The 15,603-nt window shown below is 45.3% G+C and overlaps 1 protein-coding gene across 2 annotated transcripts; it reads right to left on the bottom strand.

The window, feature by feature from the left end:
* Nucleotides 1-2,147: 2,147 nt before the first annotated feature.
* Nucleotides 2,148-10,445, bottom strand: LOC139382933 (estrogen-related receptor gamma-like). Of its 2 annotated transcripts, XM_071127209.1 has the most exons (8): nucleotides 10,308-10,445; nucleotides 9,739-9,881; nucleotides 8,926-9,347; nucleotides 7,248-7,364; nucleotides 6,614-6,724; nucleotides 6,341-6,502; nucleotides 5,907-6,176; nucleotides 2,148-4,253 (listed from the first exon to the last, which is right to left on the bottom strand). In XM_071127209.1, exons 2-8 carry the CDS (start codon nucleotides 9,795-9,797, stop codon nucleotides 4,009-4,011), a joined length of 1,386 nt encoding a protein of 461 aa, XP_070983310.1. In that variant the 5' UTR covers nucleotides 9,798-9,881; nucleotides 10,308-10,445; the 3' UTR covers nucleotides 2,148-4,008. The 2 variants fall into 2 exon arrangements, with proteins under 2 accessions (XP_070983310.1, XP_070983309.1); XM_071127208.1 differs by lacking the exon at nucleotides 10,308-10,445 and having other exon boundaries at nucleotides 9,739-9,897.
* Nucleotides 10,446-15,603: the final 5,158 nt, after the last annotated feature.

The following is a 15,603-nucleotide window of genomic DNA, read 5'->3' as shown; positions in this document are numbered from 1 at the left end:
ACCCCACCGCCACCATGGGGCACTCTGTTCACAACGTTGACATCAGCAAGCCTCTTGCCTACACAATACCGGGATTAATCTGTGAAGAGCACACTTCTCCAGTGTGGCCATCGAAAGTGAGCATTTGAGATTTTTTTTAGGATGAGCACGCAGATGAGCTTCCCTGAGACAGTTTCCGATAGTTTCTGCAGAAATTGTATTATTCGGTTGTGCAAAACCACAGTTTCATCAGCTGTCCAGGTTGGCTGGCCTCTAAATGTTTCTGATATCCTCTATAGATTTCTCTTTCAGTCTTCCTGCTTTGCACTACGGTTGGCTTTCTGTACCTTGAATGAGTCAATAAGCCTACTGCACACGCAGTATCAAATGTAGTGATGATTGTTGACGAAGAATCCGATGGCAAATCTATAGATAAATGATAGACATTTTATCATTCATATGTTTAGTTACATCTGACTAACTTACTGCCATTTTGGATCATTCTTTTTCAAGTCTTCCTCCAGATCACAACCCAGTGCCTCACGTACCTGTGTTTTATCTTTTTTTTTTTTTTTATGGGTTATGACCATTTTACCCAAACTTCGTTACAAGGACAAGCAACTTGATTGTGGAGTGATTTTACCAAATGTCGGTAGAGGTCTATCTCTTTGTGCTTTTTCTGAACACATGTTTGTGTATTTAGTGGTTTCTGTCGCAATGTTAACCGGGTTGATTGATATGTCACTGACAACAACGTAGTTCAGCAGTATTTCCTGTTGCACCAATAGCTCAGATGAAGAGGCGTGTTCAAGTGTCTCTGTTTACTGTCTTGTCTAATACTTGTCACACTTCTTTTTTTGGTTTTTTGTCTTTCACTTTGGTAGCATTTGTTTTTCCTCTGCAATTCCATGATGTGCCACATAAATGAAGCAGAAAGTCATACTATTAATCAAACTCTTCCATTTATGTGTGTGTTTGTGTCATTGGTTAAACTGTTTTGTGAAATTGTAAGAAACACAAAGGTAGGCTTTTAACCCATTATCCTACGTTGTTTTAAATGCAATTTTTTTTTTTTTGCAATATATATATATATATATATATATATATATATATATAAAATATAAAATACAGTAACAGTCAAAAGTGTTGATGTCTTCACTATTATTCAACAATGTACAAAATAGTAAAAATTAAGAAACCCTGGAATGTGTAGGTGTGTCAACTTTTGACTGGTACTGTGTATGTGTATATATATATATATATACAGTTGAAGGTGGAAGTTTACATACACTTAGGTTGGAGTCATTAAAACTCGTTTTTCAACCACTCCACAAATATCTTGTTAACAAACTATAGTTTTGGCAAGTCGGTTAGGACATCTACTTTTCCAACAATTGTTTACAGATTATTTCATTTAGAATTCACTGTATCACAATTCCAGTGGAATTATGTACACTAAGTTGACTGTGCCTTTAAACAGCTTGCAAAATTCCAGAAAATCATTTCATGGCTTTAGAAACTTCTGATAGGCTAATTGACATAATTTGAGTCAATTGGATACATTTCAAGGCCTACTTTCAATCTCAGTGCCTCTGCTTGACATCATGGGAAAATCAAAAGAAATCAGCCAAGACGTCAGAAAAAAATGTGTAGACCACAAGTCTGGTTCATCATTGGGAGCAATTTCCAAATGCCTGAAGGTACCACGTTCATTTTCTAGGCTACTAGACTACCTGCCTCCTCTAACCACTAGACTCATCTGTACAAACAATAATACACAAGTATAAACACCATGGGACCGCTCAGGAAGGCGACGCGTTCTGTCTCCTAGAGACGCACTTTGCACCAAAGTACGTTCAAGTCATTCCCAGGACAAAACCAAAGGACCTTGTGAAGATGCTGGAGGAAACGGGTACAGAAGTATCAATATCCACAGTAAAACAAGTACTATATCGAAATAACTTAAAAGGCCGCTCAGCAAGGAAGAAGCCACTGCTCCAAAAGCGTCCATAAAAAAGCCAGACTACAGCTTGCAACTGCACGTGGGGACAAAGATTGTACTTTTTGGAGAAATGTCCTCTGGTCTGATGAAACAAAAATAGAACTGTTTGGCCATAATGAACATCGTTATGTTTGGAGGAAAAAGGGGAGCCTTGCAAGCTGAAGAACACCATCCCAACCGTGAAGCACTGGGGTGGTGACAGCATCTTGTTGTGGGGGTGCTTTTCTGCAGGAGGGACTGGTGCACTTCACAAAATAGATGGCATCACGAAGAGGAAAATTATGTGGATATATTGAAGCAACATCTCAAGACATCAGTCAGGAAGTTAAAGCTTTGTCGCAAATGCGTCTTCCAAATGGACAATGACCCCAAGCAAACTTCCAAAGTTGTGGCAAAATGACTTAAGAACAACAAAGTCAAGGTATTGGAGTGGCCATCACAAAGCCCTGACCTCAATCCTATAGAAAAGCTGTGGGCAGGACTGAAAAAGCGTGTGAGGCCAACAAACCTGACTCAGTTACACCAGCTCTGTCAGGGGAATGGGCCAAAATTCACCCAACTTATTGTGGGAAGCTTGTGGAAGGCTACCTGAAACATTTGACTTAAGTTAAACAATTTAAAGGCAATGCTACCAAATACAAATTAAGTGTATGTAAACTTCTGACCCACTGGGAATGTGATGAAATGAATAAAAGCTGAAATATATCATTCTCTACTATTATTCTGACATTTCACATCCTTAAAATAAAGTAGTGATCCTAACTGACCTAAAACGGGATTTTTACTAGGATTAAATGTCAGGAATTGTGAAAAACTGAGTTTAAATGTATTTGGCTAAGGTATATGTAAACTTCTGACTTCAACTGTGTGTGTATATATATATATATCAGCCTATATGTATATATATATATGTAACAAATATCTTAAATGGAAATGTAACATTGAATGTTCTGTGTTTGTCTGTACAAAGTACATCTGTCTGTCCATGAACTAATAATTATTATTTTGGCAACAGTGGGATTGCTTTGCCAGTAGCAGAATGTTAGCCGAGGATGCTGGGAGTGCATTTCATATACAATACCCTCGAGTTTCTCGCTTTTATGACTGTACTTTTCTAATCTGATCTTCATAAATCGAATAAAACGATTAACTAATTAGTGAGCCTACTTTGGGGTTCAACATGAAACACAATGTTCACGCTCCAATGTCTGTCACACTCAAAACGCATTTAATTCCAAAAGCATTTTCTTCAAACGCATACAAACTAGTAGGAAAGCAGTTCATGTCTTTGTACAGAGATCATGTAATAAATAAATAAAATACAAATGTCATGACAACGCACCTTCTTAGTACATTATAAGGCAGGTAAGTCCAAAAGAATGTTCTGTTTGTAATGATAGCAGTACTAATAGTCTGGTTCAGCCTGGCTAACAGTTTGTAGAGGCCTTTGGCTATGTGATATCTAGCTAACAGAATGCATCATCAATAAGTGCTATTATGTTTTCATCATGAGTGACATTCTTTCATATTGACTGAATATCATGGCTGGAAAATCCCCACGATATAAAAAAAAAAAACTATGTAGTGTACATACTCTCCTCTGTAAAAAGTACCAAAATATATGAATCTACTAGACTTGGAACTCTATTCAAACTGTATCGCTGAAGAGTTCCAGATTGCCCGACAGCAATGTAAAGGTCATTTCTGATTGAGCCGACATAAGCTAGTATTTACCGTGAATGCAGTCTCCGCTGACGCAAGGACGTTGCCTTTGAATTTCGATCGCACTGTGACGCTGAACTTCAGCAATACGGATTGAATAGAGCCCTTGGCTTTTGCCCTAATGAGAAATGAGATCTATCACTTGTATATGTTGTTCTACAGTACGCAGTTATCAGGCTCGTTCCATGACACCATGACTTGTCATTAAACTGTGACCCACCAAAACGCTGAACTTCTGACCCCACAACAATGGGCCACCTGGTTACGGTTTGTGAGGGGCCAATGGGAGGTTAGGTGTAGAACAGTCATATGTTGGCGTCCAGCATCTCCAGGAAGAGTTTGTGCATGGGCACGTGGCCCTCCAGGTGGAGCCGGCAGAAGGTGTCCACGGCACGGTTGGCAGTCTGCCGGAGCAGGGGCAGGGTCATGAGCAGTTTGCCTGCCCGGTGGAGCTCTGCTGTGTGCTGGGCGCTCTCGTACTCCTGCAGGGCCTCATGGAGTCCGTCCTGGAACCGCTGCACTGCCTCCACACTCTCCAGGTTCTCTGCGTCTGAGCGGGGAGAGACAAGGTCAAGGGAGGCCTGTGGGTGTTTGGGTGTGGGTGGAATTGTGTGATAAACCTCCCCTTGTTTCGGCACGACAGCGTGTCCGATCCCATTGTCCACCTCATTTGTTTCGCCATTCAGGGCTAATGGACGGGCCAAGGTTAAGTTGCATGCAGCCGGCCCTCATTTTCCCTGAAAGGACTGTAAATGTAAAAACAAAGGCTTTCTCCTCTGATCCTTCTAGCCACCTCAGGCAGTTGTGACTGCCCCGGAGTGTCAGGCTAACGCAGCCAGACTCGCCTAATGGATTTCTGAATTCCTGTGATAATTTGCAGGGCGCTGGGAGGCAGATGGATTTATTGATCAGGGCTGAGGGCAGAAGCAGCCTTCTCACTGCTAGGATATTGATCAGTTTCCACTTGCTGTGGCCTGGGGAATAACAGCGGGAGCCGGAAGGGAGGGGAGGGAGGGGTGAGAGAAGTGGGTGTTGGAGAACAGATTTGGCAGACGTCTAGACCTCCCCACTCTCTGTCAATGTGGTCTGAAGACTGGCAGATAGTACAGAGGTGATGGAAAAATGATTCATCAACAAATGTTTTGGCGCACACAAGTATGTAGTATAGCATCGGTAATACCGTTAGTCATTATATACAATTATTAATGGTCGTTGTAAAAAAAAAAAGTGGAGGGCTGATAGTGACATGGGTCATGCTGAGAGAATCCCATTACTAAAACACGAGACCTGTGAGGGACGTTTGCCAATATGAGGGGTCTAGCCACTCATTCAGTCCCTGACAGCTAGTAGCTTTTCAAGGTATTGACCATCATTTAACAGCCTTGCCCTGCTAGGGGACCTGACCCTGGAGCAAAAGTTTATTCAAGGACACACCCTGAGGGAAAGTCACTGTGGATCACACTTAGAGGCTTCAATCTATTGCTAAAGCATTTCAGAATGCAAGATAGACATGTAAAGGGTCATTTCCGATCAGGCCGACATCTGCAGCGTTTACGTAAATACAGTCTCTGCTAACGCGGTAACATTTTGACTCTACATTTCAATCACGCTGCAACGCTGAACTTCCACAATACGGATTGAATAGAGCCCTGACTCTCTCCACAGTCCTGAAGGAGTGGCTGGCTGTATGTAGGGCTGCCTGAGGACGGTGTCGTAGATTTTGTACCAAGCCAGTGTATTGTAAAGCTGAATTGAACACAATTATTTATTGTAAGCAGTAGCCGGGTAGATTAGATAGTAGTGTATATTTTTGATAGTTCTGTCATTCTTATACTGCTTTCTAAGAGGGATTGTACAAGGGTACAGCTAGGTCTCTTGAGTTTAATCTCTCACAGTTACAGGATCCTGAGTGGCGCAGCGGTCTGAGACATTGCAGTGCTAGAGACGTCACTACAGACCCGGGCTCGATCCCGGGTTGTATCATAACCGGCTGTGATCAGGAGTCCCATAGGGCGGCGCACAATTGGCCCAGCGTCGTCCGGGTTAGGGGAGGGTTTGGCCGGGGTAGGCCGTCATTGTAAATGAGAATTTGTTATTAACTGACTTGCCTAGTTAAATAAAGGTTAAATAAAACAATAAATAAACAGCTGACAACACTGAACTACTGATAACAGATATCCAGTGCAGGCCATGTAGTTAGTACCTGAGTTGGCGAGGGCCATAGCCTTGAGAGTGACCACTTCCTCTCGGCTCAGGTTCATCTGCCTGTACTTGGTGGTCAGCTGTCTCAGGGCGGTGTAGAGGTCAGAGAGTCCGGCTGCTCTGCACTGGGCCTGGCCCAGACGCAGGTTCCCAGCAAACACCAGCTCCTCCCCATAGCCCAGAGACTGAGACACAACTGACAGGACCAGTGTCTCCATCCAACCACTCTGCAGCAGGGCCATCTGGTCCACCAATGAAAGGGCAGAGAAGCCTGGAAGGGCAAATATGGAAATGTAATACTCTATAAGTTCTCACAGTATAAAAAGTGAACTTTGTCCCTTTGTACCAGTGTAAAATGGCATAGTATTTTAATTGTTTTTAAGCAGGGAGTCACGCTTATTTAACATGACCTACAAGAGCAACAGGAGTGGATACCTGGGATATGCTTTGCCCAACCAATCATGACCAGGAGTTCCCTGTTTAGGAGGTCACAAAGCATCAGCAGGGCTTTAAGGTTGTCATCATTGGTTGAGTTGTCAGGCGTGGCACACAGGGGGGCTGGCTCTGTCAAGAGGAGCTGGGAGATCACTTTGTATCCTGAAAGAGGTCAAACAGATATATTAGTAATGCACTCTATTGTACTTCCCGCTTGTGACTGACAAGACTCTTATTGGAGTGTGTGAGCGTTGCACGACAGAGGGTACACACCGTTGGACTTGGCGGGGTGTGTGTCTGGGGCCTTCGTATAAAGAGAGAGGCCAGAGTCCCCCCTTCTCTTGTACTTCTGACGTCCTCCTCTGACTCGGTCCATGCGAACACCTGTGGTGACACAAACATGATGATCAGTGATTATCCTCTTTGCTCATTGATTGAGCCACAATCCCCAAGTCAAGAACAGACTATGGGAGGTGCACAGTACTACATAGAGTCACGGCGCCATTGAACTCTATTCCACATCGGTTAACTGATGCAAGCAATAGAATCAATTTTTAAAAAGAGATACAAATAAATGTCTAAGTCACCCCAAACTTCTGAACGGTAGTGTATGTGGTAGAAGAGTAGTGGCCTAAGGGAACATACTTAAAGTGTTGTGAAAAGTGTTAGGAAATGTAATGTTGTGTAATATTTAAAATGGTATAAAACTGCTTTAATGTTGCAGGACCCTAGGAAGAGTAGCAGCTGCCTTGGCCACAGCTAATGGGGATTGAAAATAGAGGTTGAGTAGTTAAAAACTCTAACTCAGGCTGCATGTGTTCTGCAGACCTGCACACTTAAGCATGTCCGTTTATTGAGCCCATTGATCCCACTGAGATGAGTTGCTGAGTTGGTCATCAAGTCTCACCTTCCTTCATCATGCCGGCACGCAGGCACTTCTGGAAGCGGCACGCTTGGCACGACTTCCTACGACGCTTGGTGATCTCACAATCGTTCATCAAAGGGCAGCTGTACTCAATGTTACCTGGAAACAGAGAAAAGCGCAGCTCTGTTTACACCACACACTCTATACTTGAGGTTTACCAGTCAGAAAAGCCAATGTCGCAAAAATGCAATCCAAATGGTGACACTGTATTTTACAGTATCCCTCTCATAGTGCATTCTCGATGCTTAACTTTTCAGAAAGCCTAAAGGTCAAATTGCCATGCTGTAAAACAAAGTGTGTTTTTAGTGGGGCGTGCCACCATGGCTAACCCTTGCCATCTGGTGGTTTACTGAGTTTCACTGTCTGTGGCACTATGACAGAAGTCCTTTGCCTCTGTGTTCGCTGGCACCCTGAGCTTTCACACAGCAATCAATAAAAGCCCAGACAAAATACAGATATTGATTGGCTTTTTCACACTGAGCCTAACGACCACAACAAGTGTTACAACGTTTGGTCTCACACAAGACAAAAAGGGGATTTAATAGAGTATTGATTCATTTCTCCCACACATCTATACCCAGACAAGCGGGTCTGGATCTGGGGGTGATCTAGGGGCCAAGGGCCCTCGATCAATGAGCTCACCCCTAAACCCCCCACCCCCCTGGACAAGAGGCTCTGAGATTAGGGCATCCAAATTACAGCTCCTAGCTTTTAACAAGAGATTGGCACCTCTTCAGAGTGCCATTCATCAAGAAACTAAAATGTGTTGTGTGGTGTTATAGGTGCAATAACACATGTTTAAGCTGCAGTTTCATACTTTGAGATGGGCACTGTTGCTAAAATAACGCATTATGAAAAGCCACTTTTGATCAATGATAATACAATAAGTATTTTCATTCAACTTCATACTTGAAATTAGGCGCATAGTCAAATAATGTTGAGATTCAGTCGTTAACGCATCAAGCGCCACTGGATCAATATCACGCGTCAGTTATTTTGGAACATTTGTAGCAGAGAATAATCCGCTCTAGTTTCAGACTGCAAAAAACAAATATTCAGGATTATATTAAGAAATCAAAACCAACGACTATACAAAATCAATTTTTCCCATTTAGAAACAAGGCAACAATAAACATATCGTTGTCGCCCCCCCCCCCCCCCCCCCCCCCCCTACTAGGCCATAGCTCTCCCGGCCAATCCGTGTAACATTGTAAATGCCGGATCTCTATGGCAAGACGCATCAAAATCGGCCCAGTGCTGTTTGAGATTGGCCTATCGCGTGTAACGAACGTACGAACGGACCGTGATAGATCCACAGTCCCCTCCCCGATTTCATATTGGGGGACAATAAAGCATTTCTGGGGCCATCAACCAATATGAAGCACATTGAGTCTTCACACGAAAATCAATCCCATAGCTGAGTCTGCGGCTGACAGAACTATTGGAAATCTGTGTATGCCGCAATCAGCCTAATTTGCGCTTCCCCCTCTAATAGATTATTGATTTTATTATTAATTAAGATCTAGCCCAGAAGTTCGCCTTGTCCTAAAAGTATCACACGTGCACGCTCGCACACAGTGCACGCAACACACACCATCACAGACTGCTTGATTTGATGTTCTATCAGGTTTTTGCAGAAACCTATACACTTTTTGTTTACCTTGAATTGTCCTCTTGAAGAAAGCCTTGCATGCCTCACACGACGCTACTCCGTAGTGATATCCCGATGCAAAGTCGCCACACACTAGGCACAGCCTTTTAGGTCCAGAGCCCAGCGACGATAAGTAGTCACATTTGAGGATGGAGTCAACGTGCGAGGAGAGCGCCAAACTGCGATCCGAGCAAAACTGAGATGCACTGCTAGAGTCCGGTGCTGCGCTGACACCGCTACCGCTGCTGCTCGAACTCGGGGATTCCGGGTCCAGCGAGTGACCCGGTGAGAATAAATTGTATCCACTGCTGTCCGAGCTGGGACTGAATGCTGTGGTTCTGTCCAGGGCGAAGGTAGGGCTGGGGGGGTCCGTCTTGATACATATATCATCTAGTAAAGGAGCGTCCTCGGTGTTTGAGGAGTCCAACAGGCTGATGGCAGAATTGAAATGATCATGACAACAATATAGTGCCACTGATATAATGCACTATTATTTATAGAACTGCTACGATAACAGTGTGGCATGCAGACCACAATATAGTCTGCCTATTAGGTGGACCACCTCAAGGACCAACAACTCTATTCATGTTCCCTATGGAGGACACCAACATTTAGCATTTATTCTGCAGACAATTAATAATAACTTTTTTTTCCCCCAACTGAATTAAGCCTTATATCATGCTTAAATGTAAAATAAACACACATCAACAGCACATAATTGGTGGCAATCAGATTAACGACCAATAAAATGTATCTATGATCACATTCAATTGTTCATTACTTTCATACCAAATATGAATGTAAAATCTCAATAATTCTTACTGGTTGTGCTGGCTGCGGAAGTGGACGTTTTCACTCAGGCAAAAATCCTTTAGATCCATATCCAGGAAGAACGTCTCAAGGAGATGAAATGAGAACTATAGTTTTCAATGCAGTAGTAGTATTCTAGTATTCTGGTTTGGGAGCTAAAGGTAGAGAAATGGTGACAGAGCGAGGACACTGAGACAAGGGCCACAGTTATAGTTGCAGGTTTATTTAGCTGAAGACTTGTGTCATTGCAAAGGGGCGGGGCCTGGAGGACAAATCCTGACAAGCACTAAACGTTTGTTGATGGTTTCATTCTCTTCTCACTTCCATTGTGTTGAGCATACAACATACATATGTACATATTTACATACTACACAGAAGGAAACATGTATACATGATACACTAGTCAAAGTATGAATAAGATTTGTTAAAGAGGATTTTCACTGGTACCTCTTATTGACAAAGTGTTATCAAAGTGAGGTGAAAACATGAAACGTTTATTGCTTATGATGGAACACCATGCACTATGTCCGTCATTAAATGCATTTAGCTATTCTTGTTTTCCAGACTCCGCCCTCCCTCACCTCTGTAATTGTTGGACCAGGATTTCCCTCTTCTACTGTTTGGTGTAAACAGAGAAAGCACTCAGAACAGACTCACGGACACGGCATCCTCTTTGCTTTCAGGTATTCGTTGTTCCTCATAACAATATCTCACTTTTAAAAGCTATAAATTGCATACTGGTGACAGCACTATTCCAGTTCCTGAACCAAAATGCATCACTATATTTAATTTGAGTTAAAGATTGTCCAGTCTCGCATAGTCCTTTCTCTTTGAAGTGTGTTTTCATGGTTACTCTTTGAAAGTCAGGTAAGGTGAGCTTGAGAGAAAGTGAGAGGCAGGAGGGGGGGGGGGGGGGGGGGGGGGGATTAGAACAGGCCGGAAAACCAAGGGATAGAATTAGACTAGAGAAAGGGAGGGGAGGGAGGTAGTGGAAAGAGAGAGGGGACTTTTACTTGGAACTGGTCAGTAGGTCAGGTACATGTGTACAGGACAGGGCTTACATCTGGTGAAAGGGGAGGCGGTGATGAGGTAGGAGGGCCAGGGCGTCTGGAGGGTGAGGATTATGAGCCATCCGATGCCAGTGCGTTGGCAGGGGTGCTAAGGCAGCACTTTTGGACAACCCTGATGTGTGAAAGCCCTGTGAGGAGCGAGAACATCCAAATCCAGCCATCAGACACCTTAGCCAAGTTTATACCTGGTGCTAACATGGGTCCTTTGTCCTGATCTTGTCTGCATTCTGATTGTGCGCACATTTCCAGAAATGTGTCTCCACACACGGCATTCAAATGTGTCGGTTATCCATCTACTGTGTTTGCATTGTGACCACATTTCCTGGTCCCTTCTTTTATGCAAACTATTTCACAGCTATTCTTTCAAAATAATATGTATTTATTTTTTGTAAGACACATTGATATAATCATTCACTGGTGCCACCTGTGAATGATTTTAGAGGGCGGAATGATGGCGATTTAAACGGTTTCTCTGTCCAGATCTGTCTACACGTGTAAGGTATCCACACACAAGGCGTGTCTGACTTCCTCCGGAGGAGGGCAGGATGATCTGATCACAATCGTTTGATGTCTACACCTGTCCAAAAATATCGGCACAATCCGAATGCGGACAAGATCAGGACAAAAGACGGAAGTTAGAATCAGGTATAAACGCTGTTCTAGATACCTGCTTCACTTGAGCTACTGGTATTAGCTGGATCACAATACGTTTCTAAATAGATTATCCAACAAAAATCCATCAATCCATTTGGCATATTATACAGTGCAATTGGAAAGTATTCCAACCCCTTGACTTTTTCCACATTTTGTTATGTTACAGCCTTGTTCTAAAATGGATTCAATCGTTTTTTCCCCCTCATCAATCTACACACAATACCACATAATGACAAAGCAAAAAAACGTTTTTAGACATTTTTGCAAATGTATTAAAAATTAAAACAGAAATTACACATTTACATAAGTATTCAGACACTTTACTCAGTACTTTGTTGAAGCACCTCTGGCAGCAATTATAGCCTATCGCTGCACAGCTATTTTCAGGGTTCAAGTCCGAGCTCTGGCTGGGCCACTCAATGGCATTCAGAGACTTCACCTCCCTGACCAAGGCCCTTCTCACCCGATTGCTCAGTTTGGCCAGGCGGCCAGCTCTAGGAAGAGTCTTGGTGGTTCCAAACTTCTTCCATTTAAGAATGATGGAGGTCACTGTGTTCTTGGGGACATTTAATGCTGCAGAATTTTTTTGGTACCCTTCCCCAGATCTATGCCTAGACACAATCCTGTCTCGGCGCTCTACTGACAATTCCTTTGACCTCATGGTGTCACGTTCTGATCTTTATTTCCTTTGTTTTGTATTTAGTTAGTATGGTCAGGGCGTGAGTTGGGTGGGTAGTCTATGTTTGTTTTTCTATGTTTTGGGGCATTTCTATGTTTCGGCCTAGTATGGTTCTCAATCAGAGGCAGGTGTCATTAGTTGTCTCTGATTGAGAATCATACTTAGGTAGCCTGGGTTGCACTGTTTGTTTGTGGGTGATTGTCTATGTTGATGGCTTGTTTTAGCACAGGTCTCATTTTATAGCTTCACGGTCAAATTTGGTTTATTGTTTTTGTTACTCGTTTGTATAGTGTTCAGTCTTTCTTGATTAAAGATTTGCCATGGACACTTACCACGCCGCATATTGGTCCTCTGATCCTTTTCGCCTCTCCTCTTCAGAGGAAGAGGAGGACGACCGTGACAGAATCACCCACCAACCAAGGACCAAGCGGCGTGGTAAAAAACAGCGACGACAGCAGCAGCAGCAGCAGCAACAACAGCGGCCGGTATCACAGGACTCCTGGACATGGGAGGAGATACTGAACGGAGAGGGACCCTGGGCACAGGCTGGGAAATATCGCCGCCCAAAAGCAGAGCTGGAGGCAGCGAAAGCTGAGCGGCGGCGATATGAGGAGGCAGCACGGCAGTGCGACAGGTACGAGAGACAGCCCCAAAACATTTTTTGGGGGGGGGCACACGAGGGGTGGAGCTAAGCCAGGTAGCAGACCTGCGCTCACTCCTCGTGCTTATTATAAGCAGCGCGATACTGGGCAGGCACCGTGTTATGCGGTTAAGCGCACGGTGTCGCCAGTACGTGTCCATAGCCCGGTGCGCTATAGAACAGCCCCCCGAGAGTGTCATGCGAGTGCGGGCATCGAGCCAGGGCGTATGGTGCCTGCTCAGCGGGTCTGGTCGGCGGTACGCAGTTTTGGTCCAGGGTATCCTGCGCCGGCTCTGCGTGCTGTGTCTCCGGGGCGCTGGGAGGGTGCAGTGCGTCCTCTGCCTGCGCTCCGCTCGTGCCGGGCGAATGTGGGAATAGGGCCTAAGGGAGAGGTGCGTGTAGTAAGCACTAGATCTCCCGTGCTTACCCACAGCCCGGTTCAACCTGTGCCTGCACTCTGGAGGGTCCGGGCTAGAGTGGTTATCCAGCCTGGGGAAGTGGTGCCAAGGTTGCGCACCAGAGCTCCAGTGCTCCCCCACAGCCCGGTCCTTCAGGTGCCTCCTCCTAACCCCAAGCCTCCTGAAGGTCTCCCCAGCCTGGTGGTTCCTGTGGCAGCCCCACGCACCAGGCTGTCTCTCTGTCTCCTTCCTGCAGGTGGTCCTGTCTGCCTGGCGCTGCTGCCGGAGTCTCCCGCCTGTCCGGCGCCGCTGCCGGAGTCTCCCGCCTGTCCGGCGCCGCTGCCGGAGTCTCCCGCCTGTCCGGCGCCGCTGCCGGAGTCTCCCGCCTGTCCGGCGCCGCTGCCGGAGCCTCCCGCCTGTCCGGCGCCGCTGCCGGAGCCTCCCGCCTGTCCGGCGCCGCTGCCGGAGCCTCCCGCCTGTCCGGCGCCGCTGCCGGAGCCCCTCTGCCCAGAGCTGCCCCTCTGCCCAGAGCTGCTGCCGCCCCTCTGTCCCGAGCAGCTGCCCCTCTGTCCCGAGCAGCTGCCCCTCTGTCCCGAGCAGCTGCCCCTCTGTCCCGAGCAGCTGCCCCACCTCTGTCCCGAGCTGCCTCTCTGTCCCAAGCAGCCCCTCTGTCCAGTGGGGTCATTGAGAAGGGTGGCCATGGTGAGAAAGCCACGGAGGCGGACAATAAGGCGGACTAAGACAATGGTGAAGTGGAGTCCGCGTCCCGCGTCAGAGCCGCCACCGCGGACAGACGCCCACCCAGACCCTCCCCTATAGGTCAAGGTCCGCACCTTTGGGGGGGGGGGGGGGGGGGGGTACTGTCACGTTCTGACCTTTATTTCCTTTGTTTTGTATTTAGTTAGTATGGTCAGGGCGTGAGTTGGGTGGGTAGTCTATGTTTGTTTTTCTATGTTTTGGGGCATTTCTATGTTTCGGCCTAGTATGGTTCTCAATCAGAGGCAGGTGTCATTAGTTGTCTCTGATTGAGAATCATACTTAGGTAGGTTTGTTTGTGGGTGATTGTCTATGTTGATTGCTTGTTTTAGCACAGGTCTCATTTTGTAGCTTCACGGTCGAATTTGGTTTATTGTTTTTGTTACTCGTTTGTATAGTGTTCAGTCTTTCTTGATTAAAGATTTGCCATGGACACTTACCACGCCGCATATTGGTCCTCTGATCCTTTTCGCCTCTCCTCTTCAGAGGAAGAGGAGGACGACCGTGACACATGGCTTGTTTTTTTTCTCTGAACTGCACTGTCAACTGTGGGACCTTAAATAGACAGGTGTGTGTGTGCCTTAGCAAATCATGTCCAATCAATTGAATTTACCACAGATGGACTCCAATCAAGTTGTCAAGGATGATCAATGGACACAGGATGCACCTGAACTCAATGTCGAGTCTCATAGCAAAGGGAATTTCTGTTTTTTATTTTTAATACATTTACAAAAATGTCTAAAAACCTGTTTACACTTTGTCATTATGGGGTATTGTGTGTAGATTGAGGAGGAAAAGATTTCGTTGAATTAATTTGAGTATAACAAAATGTGGAAAAGGTCAAGGGGTCTGAATACTTTCCCAAATGCTCTGTACAACCAATACATTACGATTCCTTTTTTTCCCCTCTAAATTGTGGATATTCCAAACAAATATGATTTTGGCTAGTTCCCTGAGACATTTCCACATGGTATTCCACCATATGAAAATGATTTGGGATGAAAGGTTCCCACTGTGGACCCCTGATGCCTCTTCTCTATTGAAACACATTCCCTGCCCTTGTCATCCCCCAGCTGTGAAATGTATTACAGCGCAGCAGCACACTGACCCGGTTCTGACCCGGGTAGGCACCCAGTACAGGGAGATAGGATTACTGTCTAGTCTGACACTACCTGACATTTCTCATTCCTCCTCAGCCCTAATCCAACAACGGCTACATCAGCAAGATATCCCCCCCCCCCCCCACACACACACACACACACACTCAACGCACACACACACTCACACAGATACTCACACTCGCACAGAGAGAGAGAGAGAGAGCCTCAGTTGACCTTGTTAACACAACCAGCACCATCAGGGCTAATGGGTGAAATCAAGTGATTATATAGCTCCCTGGGTGTGTACTGAGGCGCGGGTCAGCCTGGGTGCAGTTTTCATGCTCTGTTACAGTGCAGGTCAATGGTACATACAGGACTGAACTCTCTCCCTCTCTGTGATGGAGCAGGAGGATACTATTAGCCCATCTTGTCCCTTGTCCTGATCCCATATCATTACATTGTAACAGGCTGAAAGTCCACTTACAAAACTATAATAATACTAATGCCTGTTTTTAAGGTACTCTTACTGTTTGAATGATCATTTAATAAAGGCTCCATAGTCACAACATGTTTTAAGGCT

Source organism: Oncorhynchus clarkii, chromosome 24 (genome assembly GCF_045791955.1).
Source record: "Oncorhynchus clarkii lewisi isolate Uvic-CL-2024 chromosome 24, UVic_Ocla_1.0, whole genome shotgun sequence".
NCBI lineage: Eukaryota > Metazoa > Chordata > Actinopteri > Salmoniformes > Salmonidae > Oncorhynchus > Oncorhynchus clarkii.
This window is presented reverse-complemented; position numbering and strand designations above follow the sequence as displayed.